This window comes from Cariama cristata, unplaced genomic scaffold (assembly GCF_000690535.1).
Source record: "Cariama cristata isolate BGI_N322 unplaced genomic scaffold, ASM69053v1 scaffold22219, whole genome shotgun sequence".
NCBI classification, from domain to species: Eukaryota; Metazoa; Chordata; class Aves; order Cariamiformes; family Cariamidae; genus Cariama; species Cariama cristata.
The window spans coordinates 22,566-42,836 of NW_009634400.1; the positions used below are offsets into that span (position 1 = coordinate 22,566).

Here is a 20,271-nt window from a genome sequence, read left to right on the forward strand (position 1 = left end):
CAGCTAAGAGACATGGCACAACTGAAGTCAGATTAGGTAAGCCAAATTTAATGCCTTTTTCTTTTATTTAAGTGCTTTACAAAATCCTGCTTCTGTACTTTGGCTTCAAAACTAGTTGTTAGTCTGAATCACCCTTACAGCGCCACTAACTTGAATGCACTTTTTTTATGCAAAACAAAGGGTATTCAACATTTTGTCTTATCTCTACTCTTCCCTGCTTCCAGGAAAAAATGTTAAAATATTTTCCAATAGAATTTTCTGGCAAGTAACTTTGTTTTGTTTTTAAAATCAAATAGAAGGCAAACTGTCTTATGAACTGCAAGCATGCCCCTGGAACAGTCCATGAACTCATCTGAGCTCCCTCTACTGGGTGACCAGCTTTGCATCAGCAGAACTACAACAGGTTATGAGTTATTCATAAAATGTGGGCCTTAAATTTCCCGCCAGTGAATTTAAGATAACTGAATCCAGAGGAGACATCTCCCAGCTGATCAGAGTTTTGTGAGAAGCAGGATTTTGCCTCAGATCCTTGACTCTGTGTCTAACTAAGTGAGCACACTGCTGTGAAGTTTAAAAGAATTCAGCTTGCATGTGGTTTACATCTGCTCTTGTGTTTCAAACAAATGTGCTTTGCAAACCTTCATCTTCATCATCGACAGAAGTAGAAGGCCGGATTCTCTTCTGATCTCCTGCCGAGGCAGCTTCAGGTGGCTCCTTTCTTTTCACCTGAACAAAAGACACAATTAGCATTTCTAAAAGTTTAGAAACAGCAGAAATCAACTTCTTAAGCAAATTGCTACTGCTTTACTTTGCCATGGTGACTTACACCCAGAAACCAAGGGCCAGTTCCCCAGCTCTTAATCCCTTTATTTGCTTCCAAACAGAATTTCACTGTGAATGAAATTCTACCCTTTCAATTTGCATCAAAACACCCTGGGTACCAGCATGATGCATGTCATCACCAGGTACTTTGAAGATGACAGAAAACTCTTGACAAATCCATATGTCTGAGATGTAGCAGAACAGAAAGAGAGCCTGAGCCTATCACATCTTAAAGAACCTCAAAGCAAGTATTATTCTAAAGACTGCAGAATTCTTCATCCTGAACCTTTACTTGCACCTTCTGTGCATTCAAAATCCTAATTTCAGAGAAGCCCTCTACCCTCCCCTATCCCACCCTTTTTTTAAGATACTTTTCATTTTTTATGCAAATGCTCTTTAAAATAAGTGAGCCTATGCTTGCAAGTCTGTACATCCACATGAGGCAGAGAACACTTTTAACCAAACTTCAGCTGAGACTCAGCTGCCAACTGCAAGACATTTTAAGCAAAGAAATAACTGTGTAAAGCCCTACAAGCATAAGCATATTTTTACAATCATGCTGAAAAGCTGTGTCCTAAGCACAGGCTAACGTCCCATTTACCTTGCAGAGCAGGGAGATCCTTTACAGACAATTCACACAAGTGGTAGATGAAAAGCTAGGGCTGTGAAAGCGCATCCTTGCTTTACAGTGTACTGGTGGGTTGCTGTCAGAAGCAACCCCGTAAGTGAACACAGAGTGGGGCTAACAGCTTGTAGGGCTTTGGGGCACAAACCTAGAGAGTTATGTCCTCCTAATGCTGCTTTAGGGAATGTTAGCATAATGAAGACAGATTTTTGTTTTTACCTTGAAGGATGGCAGCCGGATGGCCCCTCGTAACCCAATGCCCAAGCCAATTCCCTCATATCCCAGACCTTCTCCTTTGTTCCAGTTCTCCAAAAGACAAGACGTGATTCGATCCTTTGGCTTTGGTTTTTCCTCCAGTTCTCCTCCAGACTTCACTGGAGTAAGAGATGCCTGCAACAGAGAAAGCACACTTGAGAAGGAAAGTTTCCTGAGAAGCACACACACTCTGGAAACCATTCAGACAGTTGAGGTTTGTGAAGTATCACTGTCTTACCCAGGCATCAGTTTCTCTGAAGGCAAGGGCATCTGAAGATGCACCACATGGCCACACACACTTGAAAGGGAGAGAGTGCAAGAGCTCTTCTTGATAATGAGATCTTTCCACCTCTAAGAAGCCTTCTCCCCTTTGCATTTTAAGAGCTTATTTTCTCTGCACAAGGCACTAAAACTGATTAAAACAAAACTGCTGGGACTCCCAGAATAGCGGCTTAGCATGAACACTAGGTGATCTCACATTTGGAGCCATCACACTGGCAGGTAGCAGAGCAGACACTCCTGCTTTCTCCACTGAGTGTTTTAAAACATGATCTCAGTTTCCTTCACATGCAGCTTAACATAGGCCAAAGTCCTTCACAAGAAAGGACAAGGGAAATGAATAGACCCGTTATCCACCATGGCTCATTTCAGGTCTCTCAAGTGCCTCGTGTGGGGACCACAGTGACCACCTTCCAAATGGCCAGAATCCAATGTAGATGCTAGAAGCAAAGGACATAAAAAGGAGAGACGAAAGAAAAGGTACAAATACGAAACTAGGACTCAACACCCCAAGGGAAGACCTTCCTCCACACAGGCAGGAGCTGCCAAGTGCCAGGGAGCAGCTACGGTACAAAGGTCCTGAACTCTGAAGGGAAGCTAAGGAGCTGGGATACACCACCATCCTCATACACCAACACCCCCAGACTCCCAAACGCTGCAGGAGCCCATCTTGTCTGGTCAAAGATATGTGAGAAATAGAGCTACACGTACACCTTTTACAAATAACTCAAACATGCTTTAGGCAAGTTAGACTAATGCTGTGTTATCTACCTCCATTTGCTAACCCACAGAACTGAAAACAATTTCAGACCTTCTAGCTGGGCAGACCTTACTGTAAGGCACAATATAGCGAGTCAAAAATCACACACATCCCTGTGTTCACTAAGCAATCGCAGCCCAAGTCCACAAAAATCTGTCAGAAGGCTCCAGTCCTGGGAAATGGGAAAATCAAACTATTTAGGCCAAATACCTAAGGGTCTACAGAACTCGGTAACTAGATGCACAGCCTCATCTCTGCTCAGCCACAACAAATCCCTTTTTACCAGAGCTGAGATGCGAAAGAAGAGCAGGAATTCAAACCTCTGCAGCCGTGGAGAGGCAGATGAGCCGGGGAGAGCATCACAAATGGTGGCACGCCACACTCTTCTTCAGCAAAGGGCACTGGAGGTAACATCCATTCGCATCAGCCAGTGGCATAACACCATCTAAAAGTCGGTTTCTCTTACAGACATTAACAGAGCTAATTTGCCGAAGCTGGCTGTAATCACCGCAGAGGAATCGTAAGCTCAGCTCTCCTGCTAATAAGGGACAAGACTAGTGGGAATATCAAGCAGAGAATACAGGTGGCGGCATTCCCTGGCCAGGGATGGCTGGTTATTCCTGGCACTCTGCTTAAAGCAACTTACTCAGGCTTTCAAACCTAAACCCCTCACTAGATTTGGGAAGAGGGAAAAACTTTCCCCTAGCTCAGGCAGACAAGGCCCATGGTATGTGCTGCCTTCCCTAGCAACATGCTCCTTAGCAGCTTTCACCCCATACGTCTTCTATCCCGCCTGATCTAGGACATCAGCTTTACCCTCGAGCTTTCCCACCTTTTACCTATGGCACACTACTTCTTGGCAGTCAACTGGCTGGCCAAGTAGATTCCTCTGATGGAACAGTGGCCAAAAAACAGAGAGAAAAAGAGAGAAACTGAAGCACAGGAGGTGACAAGTGTGTTGCCTTCTCGTACGCCGTTGAAGGTTCAGGGGCTGCCAGCAGCAGTGTGTAAATAGTACTTGCTGTCCTACTGAACTTGAACATTGTCGGTCAGTCAGGGGAAAAAAAGAAACCCACAAGGTTTCCTGCTGTTATGCTTGGGAAAGGTCAGGGAGATAGCAGAGCTCTGACCAAAGAGGGACATACCTACTGTAGGAACTGGCATACGGTGGAGCTCACGCGCTTCCAAGATGAGCTTTGATCTCTCCTGTGAAATAACAGGAGGGCTGCTGCAGCTAGATGGTCCAAGGCTAGGAGATATTAAAAGATATTATCTCTCCCCACAAATCTGCCTCATTTATTTCTAAAGAAAAAAAAAGATGTAAAAGAGCACATATGTTGTCTTATTTATACTTCCAAACCTCTATAATTTCTTTCACTACTGTCAATCAGTAATGAAAAATATGAAGAGCTCCAATTAAAACCGTTAGGAAGGAAGAAATGAGGATACAGGGCCTGTTTTGGAGGGTCACTTCAGCTCAAACAGTGCCTGGAGGCCTTCGTCCATTCTAGAAAAATCAGTGTGATGGGAAGTTATGTAGGGAACTGACCTCCAGCTGCCACCAAGGAGCCCAGTCGGCTCATCTTCACACACACATAAAGACACCAGCAATAGGAAGGTACAGTTTAAGCTGAATACTGATATTTTGTTTTCCTTTCACAAGAGTAGGCAGCTCAGGACCGAGAAGGAATCCTGTCCCACACCAGTGTCGGGGGTGCCCAGTCCTAGCAGAAAGGGGGCTCTGAAATCTGTGAGATTTTTCTGCACGCGACAGTAACGCGTGGCCTGGCAGAGGCTTCTCCAGGCGGTGCCCTGAAGCAACAATGGGTCTGGCATTTCTCTTCCTGGACAGAAAACACAAGTGTCTTTCCATGCAGCAATTTCATATTTTAAATTAGACTGCTCACATCCAACATAACCTGTGGCAAGCTGCTGTGGTACCGTCAGCTTCCCTTCCCAAAGTGGGTTACAAATTCCAGGTGAGGGAGGAACATGCTAAATCCAGTCATAGCTTGGGATATAAAAGAGCCCGAGCAGCTGCTGAAGATCTGCCTCGACTTGCTTTTGCTTCTTCACTGTGGATGTTTGGTTTAAAACAATTTCTTGGGTACTTCAGGTGCTGCTTTTGCAACTATTTGCTGGATCTATTTCCCTTGCTGCCCTGGAAACTCGGGGGTCTCCTAAATTGTCAGCACACACTCACTGGTAGGAGGTAGAAGCTCTGAGCATTAGTCAGGAAGAGAGGGATGAGTTTCTTGCTACATGTCACACCAGCCAGCTGTAAGGCAGAGCAAATTACACTGTCATAAAACAGCTGTTAAGCAGCAGCAGTATCAACCTCCCTGGAAAGCCTAGGAGCTCTCCCAGGCACTAGAGTTAACACGCAGCTGGCTTACAAAAACAGGTGGTGAAGATACTGCTCTGAAACTGGCATCTGAAACAGAAGATGTGTCTGCAGGTTGTGGTTTGTTTTGTTGGTTTTTGTTTTTTTTTTTACAATAATTCACTGTAATAATAATTTTGAGGCTTGCATGAACCTTTCTATAGTGTTAGCTTTTTTTTGGTAGTGACAAATTCACCCTGTATTAGATCACAGAGCTGTTGGCTGGCTGAGGTACACTTCAAATTGGCTGAGAAAGGATCAGACGATTCATGCAAAGCTATTTTCTTAACTAATCCCTGCAACTCCTCGTGTATTTGGCCAATGTTCAGCTTTTGAGTTAATTGCTGCTGCGTACATGCACTGGGGAGGCGGGAGGAGTGCAGAGAACTGGAAATACCTACAGAGCTCATCACGCAAAGTGGGGAACACAAAAGAGTGGCTTGGTGGTTTCAAATACTCCTGTTGCATCTGATTTAGTTTTTTGGAGCTAAAGTTCAGCTTCCTCTTAGATGCAAGAAACACTTGCACATTTGTCTCCTGATCTCGGGGTCATTTCCTCCTGCAAACCCCTTCCCAGAGGCTGCCAGCAGTGCCCCAGACCACCAAAAAAAAAGAAAAAAAAATAAAAATCAGCTAAACTTTTCAAATTTCAGGCCCTGGAAATACTGTGCTGAGGGGGGAAAGGGAAAGCAGATGAAGGGAAGGGAATAACCCTGGGCTTTTGAAGTATAAGAGCAGGCCCCCCACCACTCCTGAAGGCCTTCCTGAAAGGAGCACAGTGGAGAGGACTCTCCCATGGGCACCTACTCTGCCTGTAGGAGCAGTTAGCCTCATCCTACGACCACTGCTCGGCAGACTTCAGCTTTAACAGAAGCGTGCAAGCCCCTCCACCTCAGCAGGGAAAGTCTGCAAACACGCACCACGGGGCTGCGGTGACATGCAGGAGGTTACCTAGCCCGCAACCCTGCCCTGGAGCAGCTGCGGCTGTGGCAATGCCCTTCCTCAGATTCCTGTTTAAGGACATTACAGCTCTCCAAAACACGGCTGGAATAACATCTCGTTTGCAGATCCCTCCTGTATCATGCCCCACCACGGCCGGTGCATCCTGCCGAGATGAACTGAGCAGCCATGCAGGCCAGCTTGGGCAACGCGCCGCCAAACATGAAGACGCTCTCCGAGACCCTCGCAAGGCATGAGCTGTGCTTAGTCCCTTGAAGAGGAACGGCTGCCCTGAGGTGGCCCCAAAGCTGGAAGGGACGAGGAGGAGATCCACCCCAAAGCAGAGTGATGACACGGAGAACTAAACACTTGCCCACATTCAAATCAGTGGGACGGTGCGAGACAGAGCAGCAGTTCACTCCTAGGTGAGCAGTTATGGCTCCACATGTGTTCAGAGAGAACTCTGCATGGGGTACCTCCATCAGTGAATAGAAAGGACTAAAATTCCCAGCCTGTATTTGTTCTGATGGCAAAGCAGCATGAAATACCTGCATATATGGAGTGACAGCATGGAAACAAGCCAGGTTTAATACCCAGGTGCTAAGCTGTCCCAAGGCAGGTGCCTGCAGTGACTGAGCACCTTCCACACACTCGCAGGCTGAGGTCTGCTGCTCCCAGCACACACTCCTGCCGCCTGCCTCAGCACAAAGAGCAGCCTCGTGGGGAGGCACGGAGCCAGGAGAGGGACAGGGACACGCATGCCTCCCATTTAATTTCAGCAGCCTCAAGCAGTAGGGTTTCTCACACCAAAGCTATTCCATGGCTTTACTTTTTGCTTCTATTTTAGTCACTGTAACATTTTAGGGTTGTGGGGTTTTTTGAAGCCAATTCCAGACCCCTGCTTACCCACGCCCTGGCCACAAGCACTAAGAAGAGCTCTCTCCCTGGGATCCAGCAGAGAGTATGTTGAAAGCCTACCTTTGCCAGACGTTCCTTCTTGTCCCACCAGTCATCAAATGCCCGAAACGCTACCACTTCAACCATCTTCCGGTTCAGGTCCCTTTTCATGATAGCCTTTAGTTCCTTCACTATGACCAAGAGGACTCCATCCACAGTGGCTTTGTGGGGATCTTCCTTCTTCGGCTCGTAACCCGGTGGTGGAACCGAGGGGTCAAACTTGGGCAGTGGTGGCCACTGCTGTCCGCGACCAAGAGCTGCTCCCATCGAGAAAGGGCGGTAGGGCGGAAGATTCACAAACTGCATCCGGCCCGTCATGAAAGGGGGATACTGGTATGTGTTTTGTGCCTGCATCATGCGGCTCAGCATCTGAGTTTGCATCTGGAAGGACATTGGCATGCCACCCCACTGGTTGCCCAAGACACTTATCATATCCACTTGCATGACAGGGAACATGCCAGGATGGAACGGAGGAAGCGGAGGCAAGATATGAGGTGGAGGGACCCCAGGCGGGGCAGGGAGCGGAGGTGGGGGGACGGTGACAGCAGGGTGAGTGGGTGGAGGTGGTGGAGGTAGCGGCGGAGGCATCGGGAAGCCTGGCTGTGGAGGCGGCGGAGGAGGAAGAGGAGGGAATCCCGGTGGTGGCATGGGGGGAATCGATGGGGCCATCACGGCTGTGTTGCTCACAGAGGAGTTCACCACAATGGTTTTGGCACATTCTGCACTGGTGATGGGCGCAGGGTTGGTCTCGTCATCAGAGATTTCCATGTCCTCCCCTGAAGAATGCTGACCCTGCGACAAAAGAGAGAGAAAAGGTGAGGAGCACATTCCTTTTACATTAAATACCACAGCGCTGGCTGCTTCAAACAAAAGCTAAGTTTAACACACATTTTAATTGGGCATGGAGAAAAGCGAGCAATGCTCTGAAAAGATAGGGCCCATTGAGCAGCTGGTGCCTATTGAAGCTTTTCTCTTCCATGTCAGACCTCAGGAAGCAGAGAGGTAAAAGCTTTCTCAAAGAGCATCAGTACCAACTGAACAAAAACCTCAGCTTCTACAGAATAAGAGGAATTGCTCCTGTGCTCGGCAAAATACACACAATCCAAATGTCTTTCACTGCAAGACACATCATCTCTTATTTGCATCTAATAAGTGCATGGTGTGTTACACCATGAGTTTTTATTCCTAAGTTTTCACCATGCACAAAGAATTACCCTGGGTTTTAACTATAATCCCTGGCTCATTTGTTGTCAACTCTTAACCTCTAATTGTAGGAAGACAATACTTCCACGTGGTTGCTGCTACTAAAAGTTGTCTTGATGAGACCACAGCAATTCACATAGAAAAAAAGAACCTCAAATCTGCTTAAATTGCCTTTAAACATCAGAGTCACAAATGTTGGGATTCAAAGACATAGCATATGCTATGTTCCTAGGTAAAATGAATACTTTACTAGCCACAAGAAATACAGATAGTTACATAAAATGCTAAAACGATGTCCCACCTCCACTGTCAAAGGGATGGAAACTGGATTAAAACAGAGGGTGCCTGCTTGCTCTGAAGTCTCAAAGCTGCCTGATTAGGTCTCGTACAACAGCAGAAAAGCCTCACGAGCTAGCTCCATCCTTAACAGCAAATGGCCAAACCTGCACGTTATGTCCTACAGGCACTTCAGTCCTGAAGGTATCTCCAGCACAAAGAAACCACATGTATGACTGTCACATCCCTTGGGTATTGTTAAAACAGATCTTGCTAAGAAATACAGCAACCAAATACTGCTGGAAGACATATCCAACACACTGACACTTTATCAAGGAAACACGAATGGGGTTGACCTTTTACTAGTGGGATGTCAGCAAAGGCAGGACAGGGTCCCAACAACCTTCTCTCCCATTCTTCCTTTTCTCCCAGCTAAAATCGTCAAAACCCATCACTCTGGTGACAGTAAACAGCTATTTTCAGGATTGAAAAGCAGAAGCACTCATCACAACCTTCTCTCCCAGGCTCTACACAAGCATGACCTGCCTGCCTCCTTCGAACAACTTACCAAGCACTTCCTTCCTCACAACAGCTTCGCACAAAAAACCCAGACACACAGTTTGCCTGTTGCCACTAGCTGATCTAAATGAAGAGCATTCCCGTGTTCACCAGCGCAGACCAGAGCACAGCAGTGATGCTCCACCACCACCGGAGCTCTCCTGCCTGCCCTGGATGCTGTGGGCTCTAGCCCAGCTGAGACCGTAAGAGATCACAATCAAGTGGTCTTTAAGTGCCTCTCTGTATCTCAGTCCTGGCAAGAGTTTTGGAACCTGCTGGCTGTTTTCAGCCAAATTTGACTGAAGATCCCAAAGATGTTTATTTCTTTCATGTTGCATGCCAGCAGGTGCCTCTTCTGTCTGCTTTTCTACCAGTCTCCCCAATCTGAAAGAAAAGAGCAGTAGAGCTCAGCCCTTATTAGACACTAGAGAACGTGCACCGGGGAGAGCTGCTGGGAAGCAAGCTTTGTTGGCAGTTCTCATCCGGAAGCTGCTGTGATTTGATTTTTAACCCGTGAATTTTGCACAGTGGTAAGGGAACAAAAGCAAGAGCAGCTGACTTGACTCTGCTATGAACCGTGGCTGTATGAAGCTGAGCAACAACTGTCCAAATCAAACCAAATGCTTCACGTTTTATCAAAGGTCATCTCTGCTACAGCAGCTACCACCAGAGAGCAGGCTGAGCACAATGCTTGCAACAGCAGCTTTGCAAATCCTCCTGTCCTAGCACCTCCCCTCGCCCTGGCTTCCCCGCATTCTTCTGCTGCAGCATGAACCCACCAGCTTACGTGCTGCATGGGGCACCCCCAAAAAGCCGCTCGCAGTTTTAGTGGTCTGAAAGTGCCCAACCCCTCAGCTCAACAAGGAGACCACCATTTACCCCCGGCAGAAGAGCTGAAAGTACAAGCCTGGCAAACCCTGCAGCAAGTGCTATCGACCCCCTGCTAACGGTAATGGAGAGGAGACTCTCCTGTAGTTGCTGAGTTGCCTTAGTGCATCTGTATGTGCTGTTTTGTAAACTCTAAAATGGATTTACAAGGGCTGTTTTGTAAACCCTAAAATGAACAGCTAAAAAAGGAGAAGTAAAAATAATAACCCACTGCACTTGAGTCTTTCCAAAGCCGAATTGTATCATCTCCTTGAGCTGTCCACATCTGGCTAACATTTCTAAGTGGGTCTCACACCCTGCATCCTCTCCCCAGCTGCTCTATTGCAGTCACGTCCCATGCCGAGGATGCTGGGGAATGAAAGGACATTCTGCAGTTTCAACTACCGCAGCTCCAGTGAAAGGAGCAAAGGAAGAGTAAAGATGATGACTGTGGCAGGTGTAAACAAGTTTCCTGCGAAACAGACCCTGTGTTTCAGTAAGCGAACACAAAAGGCACTGTTAAAAGCACTGGCTCCAATTGCAAAAGCTGGATGATGCTAAAGGTCACCATTGGATAGGAACCCTGGAGTGTTCAGGCTACCAAAATTAGACAAAATCAGCTTCATATTTGCATTCATCTCAGCTGATGGGGTATGGAGGAAAGTCATCCCAAAAAGCCTCAGTGGAGCACCAGCATCAGCCAGTGCCACGGGGAGCTTCAAGCCATAAATTCTCCCCAGTCCCTCCCACAGGATCCTGCACCCTCCCAGTGCCACCCAACACCAGTCTGAGTCACCGCTCAAGATCCATCTCTAGTGAGCACATATTACCAGTCCCAAAGTGCCAGCCCAATCCAACACATCTGCCCTCCTGGAGCACCACCAGCCCAGAGCAGCCCACCTCAGCCAGTTCTGCCATAGGAGACAGAATCGAATCGATTCTGTGAGACCTGCATGCTCCTGCCCATCACCCAGAGCCCACTCCCATCTGCACCAGCCCTTTACTCAGTCCCAGTAACAAAGAATCCTGTCTGATAAATGAAGTTGGTTTTCCCTCTTGAAGGACATATCAGATAGAAAAAGCCGATCCTGAAAGTGCACAGAGGTAGCACTCCATGTTGTAGAGCACAGCAGCTTTCTTCGCTCATACACACATTTATTTTTACTTAAGCTGAAATGAGAACTGCTAAGCAGTAACTAGCATTTTTGGAAGATTGAAAAGTTTGTTTGGGTTTTTTAATTCTTCTGGTGCTCAGATGGGTCTGCAGGAAGCACCAACAGACACCCTTCTTCCTACAATGTTGGGCTGACAACTCACCTGCACTTGCACAGTGAACACAGTCTGTGCTCCAGTTTTATCCCAAGCAAGATGGAAAGGGAAAAAAGATTAAGCGGCAGGGAGAAACAGATCAAAAAGGCAGGGGAGGGGGAAAAAAAAAAAAAAGAATACACAAGGTCAGGAAAGAGGTCAAACCAAAAGATCATCTACAAGGCAGTCTTTAAAGAAAGTTAAGAGGAATGAATATTTAAAGCGGATGAGCAGAGGGAGAAACATGGGTACTGGTGAAAGAGATCAAGGTACAGAAGGAAAAACCAAGGGGAGACACAGAAAGATCTTCTGTTATACGAATTTCTTTTCATTCACCTGTGTGAACCTGGATTTACTGTGGCTGCCACCAAATAGCTCTCAGGGTAGAGCTGAAAAGTAGCGACACTGTCCTCCCAAAGAAAGCACCTTCTAGCTGGCCTCCATCTTTGTTCTCACAAGGGGAAAAAAGTGAGCTGATATACGGCATACCTACTGCTATGAGGATCTCATGGCCATCACTGCCAAAAAAACTGTGTCAATCAGTCCTGGAGTTCACCTGCCCGTTTCTGAGGGCACCTGGTACAATGCCTCCAGAAAATCTTCCTTCAGCCCACTGAGAGAAAAGCCATTTCCAACAAAATTAATTTGTGCTGCCATCTTTACTTTGCATTAATTAAAGAGTTAGCAAAACAGGTATTTAATTATACGCATGACACATTTTTCCAAAGGTGTTTTAACGATGCAAATTTGTTGGGAGAGACTCATGCCAGCGTAACTGGTTATAAATGGCCTCATTCATTGCTCACCCAACATGCTAACTGCCACCTTTAATACTGGTACAGTGTGTTTTCGCACAGGCAGAGCCTCTTGAGTTAAGTGAAGGGAACATCCTGGGATCGCACTCCTGGATCAGTCTGAATAGTGACAGGGTATAGAGCCACTGAATGCAGGGTATCAGTCTTATCTCAGAGCAATACCCAGCATTTAGCAAGCAAATGTTCATACCTGCAGAAAAAAGAAACTACATCCTAATATTTGCATGCAGAACTGGCACCTTCCAGATGTGAAGAGGCTGTTCTCTCCCCGACCCAGAGAAGCACTGACACTGCGGCAGCGGTTGGGAGCTTCATCGTACGTGCCATTCGGTACCTCTCCTACGGGCAGAGGAACTTCACATGCTTTCATTTCCTTTTAAAAAGGCCATCTGATAAAGAATTAACTTAGAATTTCAGAATGCATTTTGAATACTGTCAGCTTACAGCTACTTTCACTTAAATATTCTGCTGGGTACCAAGTTACTTACATTTGAGGTAGGGAAACTGTATCACTGAATGTAGCAACTACCCTGACATAGCCTGGTTGAGCTCTGGTGCATCAAAATAGTGAAATGCGGGATCAATGGCATTCAGCACAATGCAAGGTCATTAGCTTTAATGAAGTGAAGCATCCCATGCTTGCAAGAAGTAGCAAACCTTTAAGCCTGCTGCAACTTGCACTCACAGAACCCAAACAGAACAAAAAAATTCACTCTCTAAGCCCTAAAACTTAAAAAACCTCCTATTTAAATACTGAAAATCTTTGCCATTTAAAACATTAAGAAGCTTTTCAATAAAACTAGAACTAAAATCAGAAGTGGCTCTTGGACAAAAAGATTTCATAACCTGGTCAAACAGTCATCACTTGGTTTTGGACTAAGTCCATCCAATGGTCTAGAAAATTCACAAGTGAGCAAGTCTCACCCTTTATCCTTACAAAAAAAAGTCTTCAGAGGTGAGGGGGAGAGGACAACTGACCAAACAGGGTCAGACACCAAGTTGCTGACAGAGTCGAGAGGAGACTCCTGGTCCCTCTGACCTCCTACTCCTCAGCTCCAGCTGCCATGCTCCTCACACCATGCTCCTCACTGCCCGTGCTCTGCGTCTGACAAGGGAAACGGCCCTAGTGCGATCCACCGCCATCTCAGGGTGAAAATAGCCCCAGTTCTCTAACACACAACACCCTCTTCCCAAACTCCTTCAGCAGAGCACATTAAAGAGAACAAGACAAAATCTGCCACATTTCTTACAACATCATCCAGAACAAAAAAGGAAGCCTGAGGATGCAAACCAGCCACCTGCAACTCTTCCTCAAAGACACAATTTCAATGAAAACCTCCTTTAAAAAAAATACAAGCCCATTCAAGTTTGGCCTAGAGAATCCCACCGTTCACTTTGCTAACTGAGTGAAATACCTCTTGCTGTCCAAAATCTACATACTGGAGCACAGCAAGGGCTTCAGAGAGTATTGCTTTGTTCATTTTTCAATCTGCTTTCAGCTAGAGAAGAGCTTGCAGGTTCTACACATTCTTGGCAAAACACGTAAACAGGAGCCATGCCTCTGAACTGCCCTCTTCCTTGGCAGTGCAAGACTCAAGCACAATGACATGGGAGAGGAACCGTGCTAATCATTCCCACCTCATGGTGTCAGGCGTGCAGACACGGTACTGTATTTACAATACATACAAATATTTTTACTTTCCTAACTATAATTATAGCTCTCCCTCTGAAAGAACACACACACAAGGGTGGTACTTTGCTGGTGTTGCAGAAATGGAGTGCAGGAGGGCAGAGCTACTCAATGTGGTTTGCCAACAGTTTAACTACAGCAGCCAAAAAAAAACCAACACACAGAGCAAACTGCTGCCTGTACCTTCCCGGGTGAGCTTTCAAGCCTGTTCAGATAACTGTGCCATCACCAGTGCCCGTGGTGGCTCGTGTTGGCCAGCACCACCACTGCGGTCTGGATCTACGCTGAAGTTTGTTGACTGCCTCCTCCCCGGCTGCCCCCCGGGTTCATCACGTCTTTCAGTCTCCTTTGGGCAGTTAAGGAAGCACTCATCCTGCGGCTGTCAGAGCACGCGATCGCAATCATGGCAGCTTTTAATTGGGACAAAGACAGCTTTCAGGTGTATTTGCACTATAATAAAATGCCCACCTCAGTAACAGGCAAATGGAAAGATAAACGCATTACACATCAGTGATTACAAATATTTTCAGCAACATGTCTTTCTATTTCAAGAACAGAAGACTGCATGATTTTAATGTAGCTACATATTTATACAGCACTTTGCAAATCTAACTCGCAGGCAAAGGGTGCAAACAAAGCAGAGCAGAACACCCGACAGATCAGGGCGATGGACTCACTGCTCTGTCCCACAAAAAGGGGCACCGAAAAGGCAGCAGGGATTTCTCACAGAAGGAGAGACATTTCTTGGGTGTTTTGGTTTCTTTACTATCAAATGCTAAAGTATCTCTCGCTACTTGAAAAAGAGAATTCAAGCTCTATAAGATGACAATATCCTATCCGACACATACACTGTCTTGGCTCAGCTTGTGTTTTGGTCTGGTACTTATTTGCAGCATTTCTTTGGCACAGAGAATTCTCCCCACACCTACAGGGCTGCCCAACGAGTAAAACAAGTAACAATAATATTCAAGTTCTCATTGTAAACAAACAGCACTGTAAACACCAGCCTAACTTATGCCACTTTCTTTTTTTCCTTCTAATGCCAAGAGGGAACTTGAAGTCAATACCTCAAACCACAGAAGGATAGAGGGAGAATTCCCCAGAAGTCCCTGTCGGTCCCAGAACAGGGGGATGGAGGTGAGGAAATGCCACCATGGTGCTTGTTTGTGTCTCTTGATGTGCTGCCTCAGGTGCTGGTCCCTAATTAGACTGTCCTGCACATGGGGAGATGCCACAAGTTGGGATTTGGAAGGATGCAAGGAAGGAGCTCACCTGGGCTTTCAGTGCACGGCAGGAAGGTGTGTTGAGAGGAGGAGGCACATGGAACTAATGCTTACAAAAGGAAAAGGTCTCCTTACTCCCTTCCACTGTTTCCTGACACTAGAAACGTAAGTAAATCAAACTTGTGTTTTAAGGACAGCGGGAGAGCTGGAAGGCTGCCCAATGGTCCACGCTATCATTAGAAAAATCCAGTGAATTAAGACGACAAAATGAGCTAAAATGACTCCTGTACGATGGACAGAAGTGCCAAAGACATTATCCCGGACTCAGGCAAATCCGCACTGCCAGTTTCCTGCAGGCCCTCATACACATCGAGCATCTGAGATGGGGCTCGACACTTCGAGGCACCATTTCAGACTCCAGAGGGGATTATCCTCTGCCTTCTCCCCGCAAGACAGCGGAACAACATCAATGTCTCCAAGGAAAGGAACAGAGCAGCAGCTTAGATCAGTATTTCCAAAGCAAAGCCCCTGATGTGATACAGGTCCACAAAAAAAACCCAAACGAAAACCAGGAGAAAATAAATGCAACAACTGAACAGAAGGGGTTCAGGCTATTTTTACTTCACTGTAGATAGAAGCTCCAGTGGTTGTACAAAATGATGCATGGATTCTTCTTTCCAAAAGTTGAGATGGATCCTGGAGTAAGAAATACCCACTTAGGCACCCTCTATGCATCTCCATGAGGCTAAAAACTTCTTTTACTTAGCAAACGATCCAGGGAAGGACAGATAACTCTACATGAAGCAATGAAGACAGAGATGGGAAGCAAACGCGGTGCAATTAGTGGTCTGAGGTAACCAGATCTTCACTGATCCAGAAACAAGAAGACTTGAGAAATGTGATCCCAAGGGGAGAAGACTCAACCAGCATTCAGTACTTTCAAAAATCCATTCTCTTGGCAAGAGAGCACCATTCAACATGACTTTGAAGAGCCCACTGCAAAAGCTTCCTAGGATAGCAATCCTCAGAGCCATAAATTAATCTAGTGGGAAAACAACTGCCAGATTTCCCTCAGCAGAAAGCCCAAAGAGATGAATTGGCAAAGACGGCAATAACCTGCTGAGGAGTTTGCTCTGTTTGTTAGCAAGTGCATTACCTTCCACAAAAGGGGTGCTTTAATTCAGGTCTTCCTCCCTTCCAAAAGGGAAAGGAGGCTCTGAACTGCAAGCTTCATGGCATGTGATGTGGTTATACCATTTCTGTTGGCAAGATCACTGAAGAAGGGCTATTTGGAGAAGTCAGACATTGCCCCTGGGCTTCCAGCATGCACAAGAGAATCTCTGGTGTCTGCAGGGACAGCTCTAGGAAGAGCGCAGGCTAACATAACATCCTTTGGGTCCACATTCATCAATCCTGAGACTAGAAATTTCCAGACCTCTTGACTGCACAGATCTGAGCCGAGACAAACGTGAACACACAACTGGGCAGATTACAAAATACAGTGAGAGTACAAGATGCGGAGCCACTGGCCCCCAGCCCGAGATTAGGGATGTCTGGGCAGCCCGTGCATGCCCCAATGCAAAGCTTGCCTGGACAGTTGCCCCTTCTGCATTATGTGAACAAATCCGAACTGGCAGGGCGAATGTGTGCCAATTCAGGGGCTGCGTCATGCGGCCATAGTGTTTTTCATCACATATGAAACACCCTAAAATTGGATTTACCATCTCATGGAACCATGGCTTTTTCCCTCAAGTCTTAAGTAGATCTTATTAAGGGGGGAAAAAAAAAAAAGATTTCTTTATGGGGAGGAGGAGGAGGTAGGGAAAAGGAAGGAGGAAAAGAGAGAGAGGTGTTAACATTGGGGAGCCATGTAACAAGCCAGGCTCTTTCCACAGCAATGGTTGTTCTAGTTTCCCTGTTTTAGATGGGGGAAGGGATTGCTGAAGAGCTATTTGCAATCGAACTTCAAAGGCTTTAGTCGGCTGGGAAGCTAAGTCATGCATAAAAGGATAGTAGAGTGGCAAGAAAATACCCCCTACAGATAAATTAGTCAGGGAATGTTCTCTGCTTCTCCCAAAGACTTTCATACAGCCAGACTGGCTTTACCCAGGTAAAAGCTCTTTTCAGACACCAGGTTCACTGATGCAGAGTCCTGGGAACAAACCAGCCGAATCCAACAGAGGAACTAAACAGTCTCTCTGAGGAAGAGAAAGGCGGCAGTAAGCACGCAATGGGCTTCTCTGACATTTTCTGCCATCTCAGCTATTATCAGATTTTATGCTAAGGTCTGTCCACACACAAAAGATGCAGAGCTTGAGGCAGCATCTCCCTCTCTAAAGATGCAAAGCAAAGCAAGGAATTTAGGAGAAATCACACTGTAGACTCATTTCCCAAATGATTCTGAAATGCTCCGTTTTGTTCTTCGCATTGGTGTGCAGAAATGCACCCACATTTCGAGAGAGCAGAAGGTACTTTACGATCAGAGATAAATGGAATTGGTAACATTAGATCAGAGTCCACCTCTAAGTTAAAAAAAAAAGTGCAATAACTACATGCGCAAAGTACACAGATACCTTAGAGTTCCGTGCCAGGCAGGAGCTCACTTGCCATCCCCTGAGCTTCCCCTCATACTTAAACCTTAGGTCAAATGGCACCATGAATTCAGATCTTGCTCCCAACAGGGCAATAAGAAAGCAGATAAGCTTGGAAAATAGTCTAGCTTCTCAGCTGATAACAACTTATTGAAGAATAGGTTGTACACATAACTGTATTTAAACAAGTTCTAATCAGCAGAACTAGACCAGTTTGATATCCCCCTTGTACGTACTACTACTACTATACCCTCGAGTATCTGAAATCACATGGCTATTACAGTTATGGCAGCATTTTCAGTACTCTGTTCAGTGCTCGCTGCATTTCCAGTGTCAGTAGCAACAGCAGGTTCATTTGCAAGACCTGGACATCCACAATGCAACCTGTGCAACGTTGAGTCTCCTCAGAAGGGAGGGCAGAAATGAAGGAATTGAGGTCTTGAAGGGCAACAGGCAGAAGAAAAAAAGAAGAGCTTTTGTTAGATCAGTCATCAGTATCATCTTTTAATGCTCTTCTGCTCACTGCTGTCTGCTCTCAGACCCAGATGCCATTAATACATCCTGAGGCAGCAAATCAGACATTTGCCTTCCTTCTCAAGGGGCATCCCGAATGATGTGCCTGGCTTCCCCCTCCCCTCTCCAAGAGCTTGAGCTATTCTTGCCTTGAATTTCTAGGGTGCAGTCCTGATTTGTTCATGTGGCTGGGAAGCAAAGAGGCCCAGCTGTTTTTGGCACCTGCAAGAAAACCCAGGAGTCTGTAGCCCACAGCTGATGGAGGTAGCCTAAAACAGCCCTTTCCAAACAAGCACAGCATTTATTCTCCAAAAAGTTTGGAACAAGCAATAGGAAAGAGTTGAAGTCCTGATTTTTATGTGAACCTTTGCCTTTCCTGAACACTTTTGCTGAGATTTCATGAGTCCTCTGCTGCTGGCCTGGGAGGTCACACAGACTTAGGACTACTCTCCTCCCAGTAACTCTCTTCTATCCCAGTACCAACTATTTGAGAAGAAATAAGAAAGCATGAAAGAGGGAACATACTGTTAATAAGGTCTTTAGGACCTTGTAATCATCTTGACTCAGTCAGGCTCACAACATGGTATGGTTTCAAATAAGAAAACCTGTGGTCTTCTCTTCTGGAGACAGCCACTGCCATCATCCCAAGGTAGGACATCTGCTGTTTTTCTTGAATTCCCAGCAAAACTGCTGCAGAGAAGACCATTCAGCCAGTCCACCTGATCTTGACTGCCTGACAAAAAACATTTAACTACTTTGGATGAGGTTCCCGCCGCAGGCGGTACAAGTGCTCCAGGCCGGCTGGGACACAGCAATAGGGAATGACCCCGGGGAACAAGAGGTTCACGAGACAAAAACTTCTCCCTAACTGGCTGTGGCCAGACTGCGAGTCCTTTGCAGCAGCGACCACAAATGACTGGCACCCTAATGAGCTTAGCAGGCTCCACTCATTTTCTGAGCATTACAACACAAGCTAACAAGTCCTTCCCAGCAAAGTGCCATAGATGCATTAAAACCCAGCTAGACCGCAGGAGATGCTTCACGCCAAGGAGCGTATTTCAAGCAGCTAAAGAGGCTGAGCAGAGATGTTCTTCCTCAAAAGTAAGGGTGAGGCCAGCAAGAAACAGTTCCCCTTTGGTAACATTTCTCTTCTCTTACGGATCTTCTCTCTGGAGGCATCTTGAATTTTTCACTGCTTTATTTCCTGCTTAGATTTTCCTTCTCTTGCTGTACTCTGATTTAACTAAGTGCAGTCAGAGAGGAGAGAATCAAGCACATCAGCTGAGATACATAAGATATTCATTACAACATTAAAAATCTTCCTCGTTCTAAGACAAAGCCTAAAGCCATATCAAGCCAGAAATACCTTTGAGTTGTCCCTCTCCAAAACCTGCTCAGTGAGCGGAAGGCAACTTTTTCCCCATACCACTCCTCTCAGGTGATGGAAACATAACCTTTGTGGCTGCCAACTGTTGACTGATCCCTTAACAAAAATAATCTCTGTGCAGGACATGACATTTCTCATGGCCTTCTAAAAGATACCAAACTTTTGCTATTAAACTATCCCCACTATATGCAAAATAAATTGTGTAACCACAACTGTTCTAAATTACCAGAGTGGAAATACCCCACAGCTGGGCTGCATCCCCACTGCCATTTGTGCAGGCTAAAATATTCAAAAAAGAGACAAGAGAGAAAGTATGCTGATGTCTCCACCTGTCCCCTAATTAGCAAGCAGGAGGTTTAAACAAACACATGGAAACACTTTTCATCTAGAGAAAAATTCAGCTGTGCACCTTGTTGCCACAGGATACTGCAAAGACTCACAAGTGCAGATGGGTTCAAAAATGGATTAGACATTTGTGGAAGATAGGTCCACCAGCAACTACTGAACAAGATCACGTCCTAATCTGCTGGTCATGAGTAGCAGAGGGACCCCAGGGGAGTACCACCGCATACAGCCTGGCTGCTGATGGGGTTTTTGCATGGCACAAACTGCTCTCACCTCCCACTGAAGGTCTTTCAGTAACCTGGAGGAAATAACCCCCAGCAACACAGACAACCAAGGAAAGGCAAAGACGTGCTTTTCCTTGCTTACTCATGAGTTAGTCCAAAGTCTCGTTCTGTTCTCTCTTGCAGCAAAGCCATAATCAAGCTCTACCACAGATGACCGCTCAAGCAGAAGGGCTGCATGCACACAGGCAGAG

General features: G+C 46.1%; 1 protein-coding gene across 1 annotated transcript in view; it reads right to left on the minus strand.

Moving 5' to 3' along the window:
- The window catches only part of SETD1B (SET domain containing 1B), a 49,309-nt gene that overhangs the window by 10,165 nt on the left and 18,873 nt on the right, over nt 1–20,271 (minus strand). The window contains exons 6-8 of the mRNA XM_009707147.1: nt 7,042–7,812; nt 1,667–1,837; nt 639–726 (exon numbers count right to left, since the gene is read on the minus strand). Coding sequence (XP_009705449.1) covers nt 639–726; nt 1,667–1,837; nt 7,042–7,812 — 1,030 coding nt within the window. The remainder of the gene's footprint in view (nt 1–638; nt 727–1,666; nt 1,838–7,041; nt 7,813–20,271) is intronic.